Source organism: Perognathus longimembris, chromosome 28 (genome assembly GCF_023159225.1).
Source record: "Perognathus longimembris pacificus isolate PPM17 chromosome 28, ASM2315922v1, whole genome shotgun sequence".
NCBI classification, from domain to species: Eukaryota; Metazoa; Chordata; class Mammalia; order Rodentia; family Heteromyidae; genus Perognathus; species Perognathus longimembris.
The window spans coordinates 434666-451237 of NC_063188.1; the positions used below are offsets into that span (position 1 = coordinate 434666).

The 16572-nt window shown below is 40.3% G+C and overlaps 1 protein-coding gene across 4 annotated transcripts in view; it reads left to right on the plus strand.

Moving 5' to 3' along the window:
- The window catches only part of F8 (coagulation factor VIII), an 85797-nt gene that overhangs the window by 49424 nt on the left and 19801 nt on the right, over positions 1-16572 (plus strand). For all 4 annotated transcript variants that reach the window (XM_048336294.1, XM_048336292.1, XM_048336291.1 and 1 more), the window contains 6 exons: positions 271-499; positions 681-863; positions 2070-2186; positions 2731-2802; positions 12334-12419; positions 15798-15953. In XM_048336294.1, the coding sequence (XP_048192251.1) occupies positions 271-499; positions 681-863; positions 2070-2186; positions 2731-2802; positions 12334-12419; positions 15798-15953 (843 nt within the window). The remainder of the gene's footprint in view (positions 1-270; positions 500-680; positions 864-2069; positions 2187-2730; positions 2803-12333; positions 12420-15797; positions 15954-16572) is intronic.

Below are 16572 nucleotides of genomic sequence, written 5' to 3' on the forward strand. Positions count from 1 at the left end.
AGGTCTTCATTGTGCTAGTCACATTCTCATTTAAAGAAAATGGTTATTAGATTGAGGATTAATAATGTTGGTATTTATCCTAAACACAATGAGGAGCTTTAAATAGAGAAGTGATATCATATTTGTCTTAGAAATATCAGTGTGGAATCTACTGAGGATGGATTTACATTGGGAAGATTGGGAAGCAAGATGGAGTAGCACAAATGTTGAGCAATGTAATGTGGTTGGATGAGAAAACTTTTTCTAAGGATTTGTGCCTTTCCACTCTAGGAAAAAGATGTGCACTCAGGCTTGATTGGACCCCTCCTTATCTGCCACACTAACACATTGAATCCTGCTCATGGGAGACAAGTGACAGTACAGGAATTTGCTCTGTTTTTCACTATATTTGATGAGACCAAGAGTTGGTACTTCACTGAAAATATGGAAAGGAATTGTAGGACATCCTGTAATATTCAGAAGGAAGACCCCACTTTGAAAGAAAATTATCGCTTCCATGGTAACATATCCCACACACAAATATTACTGTGAAATACAGTGTGTACTTTTTCAAATGTATGTGTATATGTGTGTGCATATATATATATACACATATATATTATAGACCATCAGTAGTTCTCATGGAGTGGAAGGAAGAAATATCACTATAGATTTTTAACAGCTTTATCTATTTTTTCCAGCAATCAATGGCTATGTGATGGATACACTCCCTGGATTAGTAATGGCTCAGGATCAAAGGATTAGATGGTATCTACTGAGTATGGGCAGCAATGAAAACATCCATTCTATTCATTTCAGTGGACATGTGTTTACTGTACGGAAAACAGAGGAGTATAGAATGGCAGTGTTCAACCTCTATCCAGGTGTGAGCTAGTTTGTGCTCTTTATTCTATCTATTGTACTCGTGGAACACTTACATAAATTGGTGTAGGCACTGACAATGCGTTCAAAGAATAAAGCAGACAAACCCCCTGCCCTCAAGTAACATCAAGCTATTTACAGAGACATAAATTATCAAATAAACAACTTTATCTCATCTATAAAATTGCTACAAAATAGACATAATAAATGAATGATTAACATCATAGCACTTTCCTAGGAGTACTTTTTCATTTTCTGTCTCAGAACCAACATACCACCAGTAGTTATCCAGAGTCATTTGTTTATACATGTAACCAGGTTTGGTGGTGCAGGTTTATAATCTCAGCACTCAAGAGAATGAAACCAAAGGATTATGATGAACCTGAGGACAACTCAGGCTACACAGCGAGACCTTGTCTCAAAACAGTAACAACCAAAAAATCTGAATTTCATTTAACTTCTATCTTCCCTCCCCCAACTTGAGCCTGTATTAGACTGGAAGTCTGCATTGAGAAAAGATGTGGTTGAGTCCTCTGTTCCCTCCCTTGGAAAATTGTGCTTCCCAACTCCAACCTTTTAGTAAGGGCTCTTTTGAACTCATGCATGAGACCATTCTTGCCTACTCACAACTGGCAACATTGTAAGCTAGCTTCATGTGTCTGCCTTAGACTGGTGTTTAAGTCTGACTATTTCTTTCTAGGGGCTTTCAAGAGCTTTCCAAAGAATCCTTTTCAGGACTCTCTCTCTCTCTCATGAAATACCATTGGCCTGGTTGTGGTTGTTCCACGTTTTGTCTAGGTGTTCACTGTCACTCATTCCTTAGTTGCTTCTGCTTCTTTGTCTAGTGAGCTGGACCCAAGAGAACATCTCTCTGATTTCCCTATCTCTTGAAGCTTGTATCTGGAAAACAGGAGAGACATTTTTGCTCTAAAACACTTGAAAAGAATATCCTGACCCTAATGCAGAAGCATTATCCTGTATCCAACCTTAAACCATTTATTCATCCTGTCTCATTTCCTGGAAGGGGGATGGTCAGAATTCAGTCTCCAATGCCTCTGACATTAGGAATCACATAGCAAGAATTTGGGCTTGAGAGGGGTTGAAGTTAAATTTTGTAATTATACTTAGATATTCTGCTTAAGCTAATGTATTCCACACTCATTTCTTAGTGAGAAGAAATAATTTATGTTCCTTTTGGTTTTGAAAAGGTGTTTTTGAGACAGTGGAAATGCTACCATCCAAAGCTGGGATTTGGCGGGTTGAATGCCTTATTGGCGAGCACCTAAATGCTGGGATGAGCACTCTCTTTCTTGTGTACAGCAAGCGTGAGTAATACTGTGGGCAGAGGCTCCCTGACCAGAACTTAGCCTACTGCTATACACCTTTCCTCTTCCTTGGGAATGATTGTTATTGTCAATAAATAAAAATATGCTCATATCATTAAAATGAGTCTTTCTGGAAGACATCATCACAGTAGTCCTTGGAGGACATATATGCTGTCAGCTAAGTAAAAATTGAGCCAAAACCTCTTATTATTTCACAAACTGGTGAAAACTTCATTTTTTCACACAGATTTGATAACTTTTGTTTCATTGACCAAAGATAACCCACAACTATCATTTGGAAGAGTTTGAAGATTTAATGTTAAACAACCTATAAATAGACCATAATTTCCATCACTGTAATATGTGAAGAGTTGTAGCACCTATATGTTGGAATGAGTTAAATGACATAACAAATAAAATACTTTGCTCATAATAGTCATTAAAAATAACAGCATTTATCGCTGTTTTCCCATTTTTATTGACCTTAACTTGGGAAATTGAATTCTGTACACTTGTAGCTACTATGTTCCCTGTTTTATTTCAGAGTGTCAGATTCCCCTGGGAATGGCTTCTGGACACATTAAAGATTTTCAGATTACAGCTTCAGGACAATATGGTAAATACTATTAGATTTGCTCCAAGATTCTGTGCCAATTTTATCTTTAATTTCGGTTGGAAAGTTTCAAATAACCATATAATCTCCATGCTTTTCTTTTTCTTTTCTGTCTACCCTTCCTTCCTTCCTTCCTTCCTTCCTTCCTTCCTTTCTTCCTTCCTTCCTTTCTCTTATTTTTATTCCAGTACTAGGACTTGAACTCAAGGCCTCTATCTCCCTTGGCTTTTTCTACTCAAGACTGGCTCTCTACCACTTAAACCACACTTCCTCTTCTGGCTTTTGGCTAGTTAAAGAGAGATAAGATTCTCTCAGATTTGTCTGACTGGGCTGGCTCTGAATTATGATTTTCAGATCACAGTCTTTTGAAGTAGCTGGTATTATAGGTGTGGCCACTGGCACACAGCTCTATGCTTTTCTTTCTTTCTTTTTTTTTTTTTTTTAGATTTTTTTTTTTTTTTTTTTTTTTGGCCAGTCCTGGGCCTTGGACTCAGGGCCTGAGCACTGTCCCTGGCTTCTTTTTGCTCAAGGCTAGCACTCTGCCACTTGAGCCACAGCGCCACTTCTGGCCATTTTCTGTATATGTGGTGCTGGGGAATCAAACCCAGGGCTTCATGTATATGAGGCAAGCACTCTTGCCACTAGGCTATATCCCCAGCCCTATGCTTTTCTTAACTCTATAGAGATACCTCTTAAATCTATCTCTTCTTTTTTTTAAAAAAAAATCTATCTCTTTCTATTTCCCATGCCAGCATATTAATTCAGGCCACATCAACCTGACCCGAGCAAGAACACTGCTTCCGGAAATATCTTCCCTCAAATCTATTCTCTTGACTGTAGCAGAAAGCTATACTATTTTTGTGGGTAGCTATGAACAGGACCCATAGTGGGGTTTTTGTTGTTGTTGTTTTGTTTTGTTTTGTTTCATCAGTGATGAGGCTTGAACTCTGGGCCTGGGTGCTGTCCCTGAGCTCTTCAGCTCAAGGCTAGCACTCTACCACTTGAGCCACAACTTCTGGTTTTCTGGTGGTTAACTGGAGGTAAGAGTCTCACAGACTTTCCTGCCTGGGCTGGCTTTGAACCATAATCCTCAGATCTCAGCCTCCTGAATAGCTAGGTTTACAGGTATGAGCCACCGATGCCTGGCCCCATAGAGTTTTAACACAAATTTTTATAATATGAGTTGGCAAATTATTGCCCAAAGTCCAAATCCAGCCTACTACTTGTTTTGTATGTTATGTGAGCTAAGAATATTTCCCATTTTTTCTTTCCCTCTTTTTTTTCTCTTCACTATTTCCCATTTTTATTAGCATATACAAATTGTACAAAAATAATGGACTGTATTGTAACATTTCTATACATGCATATAAGTTACTTAATTCAGTTCATCCCACTACTCTCTCTTATCTCCCCCAGTCCCCTTCTTTTTCCAAATAGTTAATTTTTCTATTTTCAAATGGTTGAGGGCAAATAATATTTCATATAAAATTATAAATTTCAAATTCCAAAAAAAATTTCAAATTCCATAGTACATAAACTCTTTTTTATAATTTATTTATTAATTAAACAAAAATTTTTGACAAGGTGTTGTGCAAAAGGGGTACAGTTACATAGTAGGGCAGTGTGTACATTTCTCGTGATACTTTATACCCTGTTTTTCTTTCCCTTCCCTGGGTCAGGTAGACATATATACAATACACAATGTACCAAGAACATATACAGTAGCCATGTGGCCTATGCCAAAAGAAATTCGCCTAGGGCTTTAAATGTATTGTCAACAATAGACAATATGTCAACATTAGTCTTATATGAACGCACATACATAGCTTTTGAGCAATTGTGATCCACTGAGAGGTCAATTTTTGACCTTTATATGTTGAGTAGTTGTTTGGTTTTAGTTACATAATGTAGGGTCGCTGACCCAAACCTGTGGGAAATAACATTTGACAAGAAGCTTTTGGTTTCACAGACCTGGTCTCTACTGTCTCCCCCTCCCCCCACCTTAACAGTCATATATCAGGGAGATCATGCCCCTTTGTTTTCTGTGTTCTAGGCTTGTCTCGCTCAACATTATTTGCTCAAGTTCTGACCATTTCCCTGTGAATAACAATATTTCACCATTTCTAATTGCTATGTAGTATTCCATTGTGTATGGGTACCATATTTTTTGGATCCATTCATCTGTGGAGGGACATCTGGGTTGTTTCCATATTTTGGCTATTGTGAATTGTGCAGCGATAAACATGGAAGTGCAAATGTCTTTTTGATAACTTGGGACCTGTTGTTCAGGATAGATGCCTAGGAGTGGTATGGCTGGGTCATAGGGTAGGTCTATGTTGAGCTTTTTGAGGAACCTCCATATTGTTCTCCAAAGTGGTTGTAATAATTTGCATTCCCACCAACAATGGAGAAGGGTTCCTCTTTCCCCGCACCCCCTCCAGCATTTGTTGTTGCCTGAGTTCAGAGTATAGGCCATTCTAACTGGAGTGAGGTGGTATCTCAGGGTTGTTTTTATTTGCATTTCCTTTACTACCAGGGATGTTGAACATTTCCTCATATGTTTTTTTTGCCATTTTTATCTCTTCTCTTGTAAAGTCTCTCTTTAGCTCCTTTGCCCATTTCCTAATTGGTTTACTGGCTTGGAGGGGCTTAGTTTTTTGAGTTCTCTGTAGATGACAGATATTAGGCCTTTGTCTGTTGCTGTGCTGGTAAAGATCCTTTCCCATATGGTTGGCTGTCTTTCTATTTTGGTGGCTATGTCCTTAGCTGTGCAAAAACTTTTTAATTTGTAGTAGTCCCATTTGTCGAGTCTCTCCCCTATCTGTTGTGCCCCTGGGACTCTATTCAGGAAGTTCCTTCCTGTGCCTATAAGTTCTAGCATCTTTCCTACTCTGTCCTTCAGTAGTTTCAAGGATTCAAGTCTGATGTTGAGGTCCTTGATCCATTTTGAGTTGATGTTGGTGCATGGTGATAGGCTTTGGTCTACTTTGAGTTTTCTGCATATGGCTGCCCAGTTTTCCCAGCACCAGTAGTTGAAGAGGCTCTGTTTATTCCATTGTATGTCTTCAGCTCCTTTGTTGAATATCAGCTGACTGTAAAAGTGCGGTTTTATTTCTGGATCTTCAATTCTAATCCATTGGTCTTCAGGTCTGTTTTTAAGCCAATACCAGGCTGTTTTTGTCATGATAGCTCTATAGAAGAGCTTGAAGTCTGGTATTGTGATACCTCCTGCACTGCTTTTTTTGCCTAGAATTGCTTTGGCTATTCTAGGTCTTTTGCTGTTCCATATGAATTTATGGGTTGCTTTCTCTATTTCAGTGAAGAATGTAGCTGGGATTTTGATGGGGATTGCATTGAATTTGTATAACATTTTGGGCAATATGTCCATTTTCACTATATTGATTCTGCCTACCCATGAGCATGGGAGGTCTTTCCATCTCCTTGTGTCTTCTTTGATTTCCCTTATTAGATTTTCATAGTTCTCATTAAATAGGTCCGTCATGTCCTTGGTTAGGTTGATCCCTAGATACTTTATTCTTTTTTTGGCTACTGTAAATGGAATTATTTCCATAATATCCTTTTCTGCTTGTACATTAATGGTGTACAGAAAAGCCACTGTTTTTTGTGGATTGATTTTATATCCTGCTACTTTGCCAAAGTGGTTTATTAGGTGTAGGAGTTTGGGGACTGAGTTTTTTGGGTCCTTCAGATATAAGATCATGTCATCCGCAAATAGGGATAGCTTGATTTCTTCCTTGCTGATGTAGATCCCTTTGATGTCTTCCTCTTGCCTTATTGCTACGGCTAGGGATTCTAGTACTATGTTGAAAAGAAGTGGGGAGAGTGGGCATCCTTGTCTTGTTCCTGAGTTTAGGGAGAATGATTTTAGTTTCTCCCCATTTAATACAATATTAGCAGTTGGTCTGTTGTATATGGCTTTTATTATTTTGAGGAATGTTCCATCTATTCCTGTTCTCTCCAGAGCTTTTAATAAGTATGGATGTTGTATTTTGTCAAAGGCTTTTTGGGCATCGACTGAGATAACAATGTGATTCTTGATTTTAGCTCTGTTGATGTGGTGAATTACATTGATTGATTTACGGATGTTGAACCATCCTTGTGACTGTGGGATGAAGCCTACTTGGCCATGGTGTATAATTTTCTTGATCAGTTTCTGGATCCTGTTAGCTAATATTTTATTGAGGAGATTTGCATCTGTGTTCATTAGTGATATTGGTCTCTAGTTCTCTTTTTTTGTTGGGTCTTTGCCTGGTTTCGGGATGAGTATGATATTAGCTTCATAGAATGAGTTTGGGATTTCTCCCTCTGTTTCTATTTCGCGGAAGAGTTTGAGGAGTATTGGTATTAGCTCCTCACTAAAGGTTTTGTAGAAATTCGTTGGTGAATCCATCTGGGCCTGGGCTTTTCTTTGTTGGAAGGCTCTTGATTACCCCCTGTATCTCACTGTAAGTGATTGGTTAATTTAGTTGATTTATTTCTTCTTGGTTCAGTCTGGGCAGTTTATACTTCTCTAAGAATTGATCCATTTCTGTAAAATTATTGTTTCCTAGTGAGTAGAGGTTCTGGAAATAGTTCCTTATGGTTGTTTGAATATCGTGTGTTTTTGTTGTAATTTTTCCGGTGGAGTCCCTGATTTTACGTATGTGTGTCTCTTCTCTTCTTTTTTTTGTAAGTCTTGCGAGGGGTCTGACAATTTTATTTATTTTCTCAAAGAACCAGCTTTTAGTCTTATTTATTTGTTGAATGGTCTTTCTATTTTCAATCAGATTTATCTCTTCTTTGATCTTTGTGATCCCTCTCCTCCTAGTCATTTTAGATTCGATCATTTCTTGTTTCTCCAGTTGTTTTAGTTTCATTGTGAGGTTATTCACCTGCTCTGCTTCCATTCTTTTAATGTGAGTGCTGAGGGCAATGATCTTGCCCCTCAGTACTGCCTTAGCTGTATCCCATAGGTTTCTTTGTGATGTATTTTCATTGTCATTGTGGCTTATGAATTCGTTAATTTCATCCGTAATTTGGTCTGTGGCCCAAGTGTTAGATAACAGTGAGGAGTTTAGCCTCCAAGAGTGTGTATAGCCTCTGTGGTAACCGTTGTTATTGAGGGTTACCTTTATTCTACTCTGGTCAGATATAATACATGGGATGATGTCAATACTTTTATATTTGCTGATGTTCTTTGTGTGGGCTATGACATGGTCTATTTTGTAGTATGATCCATGGGGTGCTGAGAAGAAGGTGTATTGGGTCTCTGTAGGGTGAAAGATTCTGTATAGATCTGTCATATCCATTTGGGTTATGGTGTTACTTAGGTCCTCAGCTCCCTTGCTAATCCTCTGGGTGTTGGATCTGTCTCTTGGAGAGAGTGGGGTATTAAAATCACCCACTATGATTGTGTTTGGGTCTATCTTGTTCTGTAGTTCTGTGAGAATTTGCTTGACATATATAGGGCCTTTTTTGTTCGGTGAGTATACATTTATAACTGTGATGTCTTGATTCTGGATTTTTCCTTGTATTAAAATGTAGTGTTCTTCTTTGTCTTTTTGAGTTGATTTTAATGAGAAATCCAGCTTGGCTACTCCTGCCGTTTTGGTAGGTGCGTTTGCTTGGAAGATCTTGCTCCATCCTTTCATTCGGAGCCTGTCTTTATCCCTTGCTGTAAGGTGGGTCTCTTGTAGACAACAGATGGCAACTTTTTGTTTGTGGATCCACTCTACCAGTCTGCTCCTCTTTATCGGAGAGTTTATACCGTTTATATTCAAAGAGATCAAGGATAAGGGTGTTTTTTTCCCCTTCCATTTTCCTGTTAGGCTGTTTTTCCTCTCTCTTTTTTTTTCTTGTCTTTAGTGAGCTGCTCTTTCTGTTGGGCTCTGGCTATTATAGTTTCTTTCTGTTTCTGTCTGTGTGTCCTGTATGATTTCTGTTGGGTGGGGTTCCCCTCTTAGAATTCGCTGTAAAGCTGGTTTTTTGTTCACATATTCCTTTAGATCCTCTTTGCTATGGATAGATCTGGTTTTTCCCTCCAATATGAATTGTAGCTTTGCTGGATATCTTATTCTGGGTTGGCAATTATTGGCCTATAGGACTTGGATTGTGTTCTTCCCCTCTCTTTGTGTGTGGTAGGTTTGTGTGGAGAGGTCTGCTGTTATTCGGATCCTTTTCCCGGTTGTAATAAATCTCTTTCTTCGCTTTGGCTGCATTCAAAATTTGCTCTTTATTCTTGAGATCTGAAGTCTTGATTATTATGTGCTTGGGTGAGGATTTTCGAGGGTCTGGTCTGCCAGGCGTCCTATAGGCTTCGGTTACCTGGGTGAGGTCCCTTGGGAGATTGGGGAAGTTTTCTGCAATAATTTTATTGAAAATATGATGAAGCCCTCTGCTCTGGTATTCGGCTCCTTCTTCTATTCCAATTATGTACAGATTATATCTCTTGTCTTTGTCCACTAGCTCCTGGACTAGTCTGCCCTGGAGCTTTACCGTTTCTTGAAGTGTGGTAATTTTCTGGTCCTTATCGGCTGCATCACTGTCCAAGAGAGAGATTCTGGATTCCATGTGGTCAATTCTTTGTGCTGTGGATTCAAGTGTGGAGTTTATGGATGTCAGGGAGCTATTTATGGTTGCCAGATCAGCTCTGATCGTGGAAATTTCTTCCTTTAAAGAGTTGTACTTTAAATCTATTTTTTCATGCATTTCGCTTCTCAGGATGTTATGGTCTTCTTTAACAGAGGTTTGCACTGTGTCCATTTTTGCTTCCATTTCTTTCTTAGCTTCCTGGATGTCCTTCGAGACTTCCATTCTAAACTCCTGGAATTATTCTCTGAATTCATTCCTGAGGTTTTCCATCATTTCTGCTATCATAGCCTCAGTTGTTTTTTATTCTCCATCTCCTCTTCGGTCGTACTGCTTTTTGGATCTGGTGAGTTGGCTTGCCCTTTGATGTAATTTGTAATATTTCTTTGTGATTTGTGCATCTGGAGATCTGTAGGTGGCTTCCTTGGGTTGGCTTTGTGATGGTTCCTGCTGGTCCATCAGTGGAAGACTTGTTTGTGTCCTGGCTCTGGGTTTGAGTTTGGCTGTTGAACCCTATTGCTCAATGGGTGAGCATGACCGTCTCGGTTGTTGCCAGGGCAGTCACCCTCCCTGCGTTTGGGGGTCGGTAGGTTCTGTGTCTTTCTCTGCAGATAGTGACTTACCACTATGTGTGCTGACCCTAGCTTGCCCCTGGTGGGGGTTTGGGGGTCAGCGTGGCATGGAGGCTTTTCTCTTCTTTTGTTCTTTTTTCCACTCGGTACCTTGGTCAGAGGAGCTCACTTCTCAGATTGAGATTTGCCACTGAGAGGCGGCTCGCCCCCCTGTATGGATTGCTCCTGTTTAGGCAAGTGTTGTTGTTGAGGGGTGGCCTGCCCTCCTGTGCGGAGTGCACCTACCTGAGCGCGCGCTGTCGTTGGGGGTTCTGCCCTCCTGTGCGGTGTGCGCCTATCAGAGCGGGTGCTGCCGTTGGGGCGGGGGGCTCTGCCCACCAGTGTGGAGTGCGCCTATCAGAGCAGGCGCTGCTGCTGGGGGGCCTTGCCCTCCTGTGCGAAGTGCGCCTATCAGAGCGGGTGTTGCAACTTGCCCACTTGTGCGCTCCCACGGAGGTTTGGACAGGAGATCCTCCTGCTGGGGGCTAGCACGCTGGCCCACGCTGGCCCTCCGGGGAGCACGTGCGTGTGCACTCTATTGCTTCCTTTGGGGACGTGTTGCCCTGAGTTGTTGGAGAGTGCTTGTGCGCCCTTGCGAGTTTGCTGTGGGGGGCGGTATGCGTGGGCCCCAGCAGGATCAAGTGTCCGGGCGCGGGTTGGTGCCCACAGACTGCGCCTCCGCTATGAGGAAGGCATGTGTTCGGGCCCAGGTATCCCTGCTGGGCTGGTGTTGCATGCCAGCAAGCCTGTGACTGTTGTTCAAAAAGTCCTCGAGGGCCAGGCGCCTCAGGTGGGGCTTCCAATGCCTACCAGTCCCTGGGCCCCTGCTGGGGAGGGGGCGGGGCCGGTGCAGCCAGGTTCTGGCTCCTCTGCTGGGGCTTTGGGGGAGATGCCTTGGCACTGCTCCTTTGTTCCCTCAGGGTAGGGAGGGGGAGGGAGGGAGCTCTAGCTTCTTTGTAGGTTTTGGGTCTCTGGTAGCTGGTCTCCCATGGGGGGCGGGGCGGGAAGGGCCCTTCGGGGGGTGGGGTGCTGGGGTGTGGCGATCGGTTGTTTGGTGGTGGGGGCCCCGGCTCTCCCCTTCTGCACTGCCCAGTTCCCCCGCTGCTCACGTCCGATCCTAGCTGTGTGGTCCCGCACCTCCGGTCCCTCACCGCCATCTGCGCTCCCCCTGGGGTCCGTGGATCTCCTGCTGTCTGGACTCTGCGCTCCTAGTGTGACTTTTCGGCAGTTGGTTTGCCGGCACCGGGTCCCCTTTCCCAGCCTGGCCCTGTTTGGGCCGGGGTGGGCGGGTGGGGGGGGTACCCTAGAGATTTTCCAGCTCCGTGCAGGTTATAGGCTCTTCTTCTTCTTTTCTTTTCTTTTTTTTTTTTTTTTTTTCGCTTCCTGCGTTTCTCTGTTGCTTCTGGCTGCTGGGTTTGCTGGGTTCTTGATGGGGTGTTGGGTGCTGGAGTTCCCAGCTCGCTATTCAGTTGGAGTGAGTTGGGGTACCTTCCTACTGTGGCGGCGCCATCTTCCCTCCTCGTACATAAACTCTTAAACTAGAACATAGCTACATACCTTTATTTACATAAAATTCTTTAGTTTCCATAGAGATCATATAATATGCCGCTCTTAAATTACTATTATTATTATTATTATGGTTGGACATGGGGCTTGAGTGCTGTCCCTAAGCTTTTTTGCCCAAGGCTAGTGCTCTACCACCTTGAACCACATCACCACTTCCAGTTTTCTGGTGGTTAACTGGAAATAAAAGCCTCACAAACTTTCTTGCCCAGGCTGGCTTTGAGCCCCAAATCTCAGATCTCAGCCTCCTGAGTAGCTCAGATTACAGGCATGAGCAACTGGCACCTGGCTTCTTATTTTCAATCTAGCTCTTGAGAAAAAAGTATGCCAACCCCTATTTTAAAGGGAAAAAATTTCTCCTTAGGAAAAAAGCTTGAGTTACTTACTAAAATTTTAATCTCTGTGCCCAGATAGAAGGATGGTGCTTTTTTTAAAAAAATTTTTTATGATGTTTTATACTCAATTTTCATTTTTCTGCAATAATATACATTGGATAATAAATAGATTATATAATTTGGTACTTGCTGGTAACAAATTCCAGTATTAGAATTATAGGCGCTAACACTTAGCAAAGTTACTAAATTTTAGAAAACGGCATATGCAATAGCAACAAGAAACCCATTAGATAGTCATCAATAATACCAGGATACAAATCTTGTATGCCTTTATCTTACAGGTTTAACTTGTCAAAAAGAGTAATTTTGTTCCCAAGTGTTTAGGATCAATCCAGTTGAACACAATCTCTCTTTCCTGTCTCCTTTCTTTGGAAAAGGACAGTGGACCCCAAACCTGGCCAGACTTCATTATTCTGGATCAATCAATGCCTGGAGCACCAAGGAACCCTTTTCCTGGATCAAGGTTAGAAAACATCATCAATGATGGGAATAATCAATCACATCACCTATTTATCTTAGAAGTTCAACCATTATGCATGTCCTTTGAGCCTATAGCCATTCCATTAATCCTCAATTAACAGATGAGGAAACTAAAGGAAAGAATGGCTTATGATTTGCACAAAACAATCTCAAATAAAAGACAAGAATAGAATTAAGTATGCTAGTGTATTCTATTTCTATCTCCTGAGATTATAACATGTGCATATTTTCTATATTCACCTCATCACCTCCCAAGATAATGCATTTACTTATTAAATGCATGCCCCATCTCACAAGCATAGAAATTGTAGCTTCTTTTCTAAAACAGACTCTAGCTTCTTCATAAATTTCATACCACTATCATAAGAAATACCTACTCAAATTTAATCTAATAAGATGGAAGCAATACTTACAATAATGTTTGAGCTAACTAAATTTCTTTTAAAAGACTCAATATTTTACATTTTCTCACTTTTCAATTTCCTCTAGAGTAGCACTGTCCAATGCAAATATAAGGTGACCTACAAATGGAAATTCCATGTCTGATTTTACAGTTCAGTGCCCTCATTACAAAGGAATGTAAAGCCTGGTGTCAGCAGGCCCAGTGGAGATATGCAATTGCATATACCTAAAAATGCATTACTGCCTTGCAAGTAGAGAGATGTGTATATTAGTTTCACTACAATACCTGGGTGGATACATAAGTGAAGCCATTTGTCAAGCTTTGAAGTTATAAATCAGAATTTCTGCAACAAGAAGACAGAATAGATGAGCTCTTCAGCTTACCGTGTATCCACCAGTTATATATTATATGTACTCTAGCAAGGCTTTATTTCTTTTGGGGCTGAAAATGCTTCTGCTGCACTACTCTGCTACTGCTTTGTTTCCTTATTTCAAATTTTCAAACACCTTTATTTACAATTGATATAGTTACAGATGTATTTGTCCATTAAACAGGACAGAATCCTTCAGAATTTCCCTTGGAAAAAATTACAACTTTCAATATTGATCATTAAAAAAATCTTGTCCCATTTGTAAGGAAATGGAAGGACTTGGAAAAAATTATACTAAGTGAAGTGAGCCAGACCCAAAGAAACATGGACTCTGTGGTCTCCATTATTGGGAATAATTAGTACAGGTTTAGGCAAGTTATAGCAGAGCATCACAAGGCCCAATAGCTATACCCTTATGAACACATAAGATGATGCTAAGTGAAATAAACTCCATGTTATGGAGACAATTGTTATATCACAGTTGTAACTACTTTCAACGTCCCATGTGTATCTGTAGCTTCTATTATTGATGATGTTCTTGTATCACCTTCCTGTGGTTGTACCTACACTATCTCTGTAATCTTATCTGAGTATATTGGAAACCGTGTATACTGGTATTAGAAGTAGGAAATTGAAAGGGAATACCAAAATTGAGAGACACAGGGTAAAAAAGACAAACAACTACAAAAGCAATACTTGCAAAACTGTTTGGTGTAAGTGAACTGAACACCTCAGGGGGGGAAAGGGTAAGGGGGAGGGGGGAGGGGGGTATGAGGGACAAGGTAACAAACAGTACAAGAAATGTATCCAGTGCCTAACGTATGAAACTGTAACCTCTCTGTACATCAGTTTGATAATAAAAATTTGAAAAAAATCTTTTGTAAAGAACAGTAGTTGGTAGTAAAAAAAAAAACTAATATTTGACATAAATAAAAAATAGGGACAGGACTGGGGACATAGCTTGAATGATAGAGCACTTGCTTAGCAAGCTCCAAATCCTGGGCTCAATACACAGTATAGTAAGTCACTTCAATCAGAGTCATGATGCTTCTTGCACTACAATGATTACAGCTGTTTGACACAATACCAAGAGGAAAAAATGAAGTGCCTTCAAATACAAATACCATCTAGTCTAGGAGAAAGACAATGCTGAAGTTTCCAAAGAAAATATTACTCTGTTTTGTTAACTTCTTTTATGTTCTCCTGCATGTATTACTACTTGATGCTAAAAATCTACACACACACACACACACACACACACACACACTTTTCTCCTATTCAAATGTAATTCCACAATGGCAAGTTTCTTCTCACCGTTCTATTCATAGTATCTGAAACAGTGCTTGGTACATACAAGTACTAAAAAACATTCTTCAAGCTGGGTGCTGGTGGCTCACACCTGTAATCCTAGCTACTCAGGAGGCTGAGATCTCAGGATCAAGGTTCAAAGTTAGCCTGGGCAAGAAAGTCCATGAGACTCTTATCTCCAATAAACTACTCCGAAAAAGCTGTAAGTAGCACTGTGGCTCAAGTAGTAGAGCGTTAGTCATGAGCAAAAGAAGCTCAGGGACAGCACCCAGGCCCAGAGTTCAAAACCTAGGACTGGCAAAAAATAAATAAATAAAAATAAAAATAAATGAAGATAGTCAACTGAAGAAGATAGTCATAATGCACAAAAGTCATGGCATAGATCCAATTCAAGTATACCAAGCATCTGTGGCAATGTTAATTTTGATTTTTTGTTATTCAGTAACATACACATAATTCATGCCCTATTAAGAACTAACCATCCCTTACCAGTCTGACGTTATTGTGACATTGTTATGACTCACCCATTCCAAAGCATTTGATATGTATCAGAATTATACCAACTACCATGGTAGATACTGGTGCTAGAGGGAATATAAAAGTTAGCATTTATTGTTTAGTATGTGTTTGTAACTGAACCAAGCATATACTAATGTGTTTTAGCTCTCTTATACTTTGAAGTAAACATTAATATTATATCCATGATACACATAACAAGTTGAGGCACAGCAGGTTAGGTGACTTAAACAGGTTACTGCCTTAAGGATCTCAGTCTAATAAGGAAGAAAGACATGGAAAGCAATCTTTATAACATGGTGCAATTATTTGCTAGAATGAAATTATTCACAACATGCATGAAGTAGGAACATACATAAAGCAGCAATAGATTTATGCAAGTTAGTCAGGGAAAGCTTAGCAGGAAAAACAGTTTCTGAATATGTATGGGAAGGAGGTGTGGCAGCTTATCTGATAAGTGATTTGGGGATGCATTGTACAACTGATTTGAGTGAATGTAGAAGAAATAACTCAATGATTTGCAAGTGGGCTGGTTTGCTGGGAAATGAGGAACTGGATAACCACCTTCTGTACTCATTCCCACCATTTATGCCACAACTTCATGTCTATATCCACATGTTAACATTTGTACCTGCTTCACTTGCACGTCCAACATCATGATGTGCACATCTGTAGCAATGTAGATTCTTCCTAAGCTGATATTTAATTTATGGAGTATACACATTTAAAACCATGTTAGAATAAATTGTTGTTTTCATTGGTAGGTGGATCTGTTGGTACCAATGATTATTCACGGCATCAAGACCCAGGGTGCCCGTCAGAAGTTCTCCAGCCTCTATATCTCTCAATTTATCATCATGTATAGTCTTGATGGGAAGGAGTGGTGGACTTACCGAGGGAATTCCACTGGGACCTTAATGGTATGTAATTAATTCTTTCAAGAGAATGCATAATTACGTTTCATAACTTTAGACAGACTTCAGATATGTTACAAATACTCTTAATTTCTGCAAACTTACCTCCAAAAATGAATGTTTTATGGGCACAAAGAAAATGTGGGAGTGTCAGGGCTCTCTTAAGTGAGACAAAAGTTTCCTTTGAGGGCAATCAGATTGAAAGGTTCAGCAATCAGCAACTGAAAGACTTGAATTTAAGGGTCAAACCAGGACTGGGGATAAAGATTACCTCTTACACATGAAAGGATGACAACCTTGAGAACTGATTGATTTTCTAGGAGTGAGCTCAAGACCTCTGATTAAACAGGCTTATAATATCATTGTATACACTTCTCCCATTTTTATTTTCCCCTACTATGATTAGCTGCTCCACAAATCTGTTTAGTTCTTTACTTCTTTGCTCCTCATATCTCTTCCTTCAATTTTCCTTTATAATGATATGAGCAGTCTGGGTCCGCATACCTCATACTCATCCTATTATATCACATTTCTTTTATTCTCTGCCTTCTATTTATCCTAAGTTTTTAGTGTGCCATGTTTCTTATTGGACCCTTTTATACAGTAATTGGTGCTAGAAGATGGC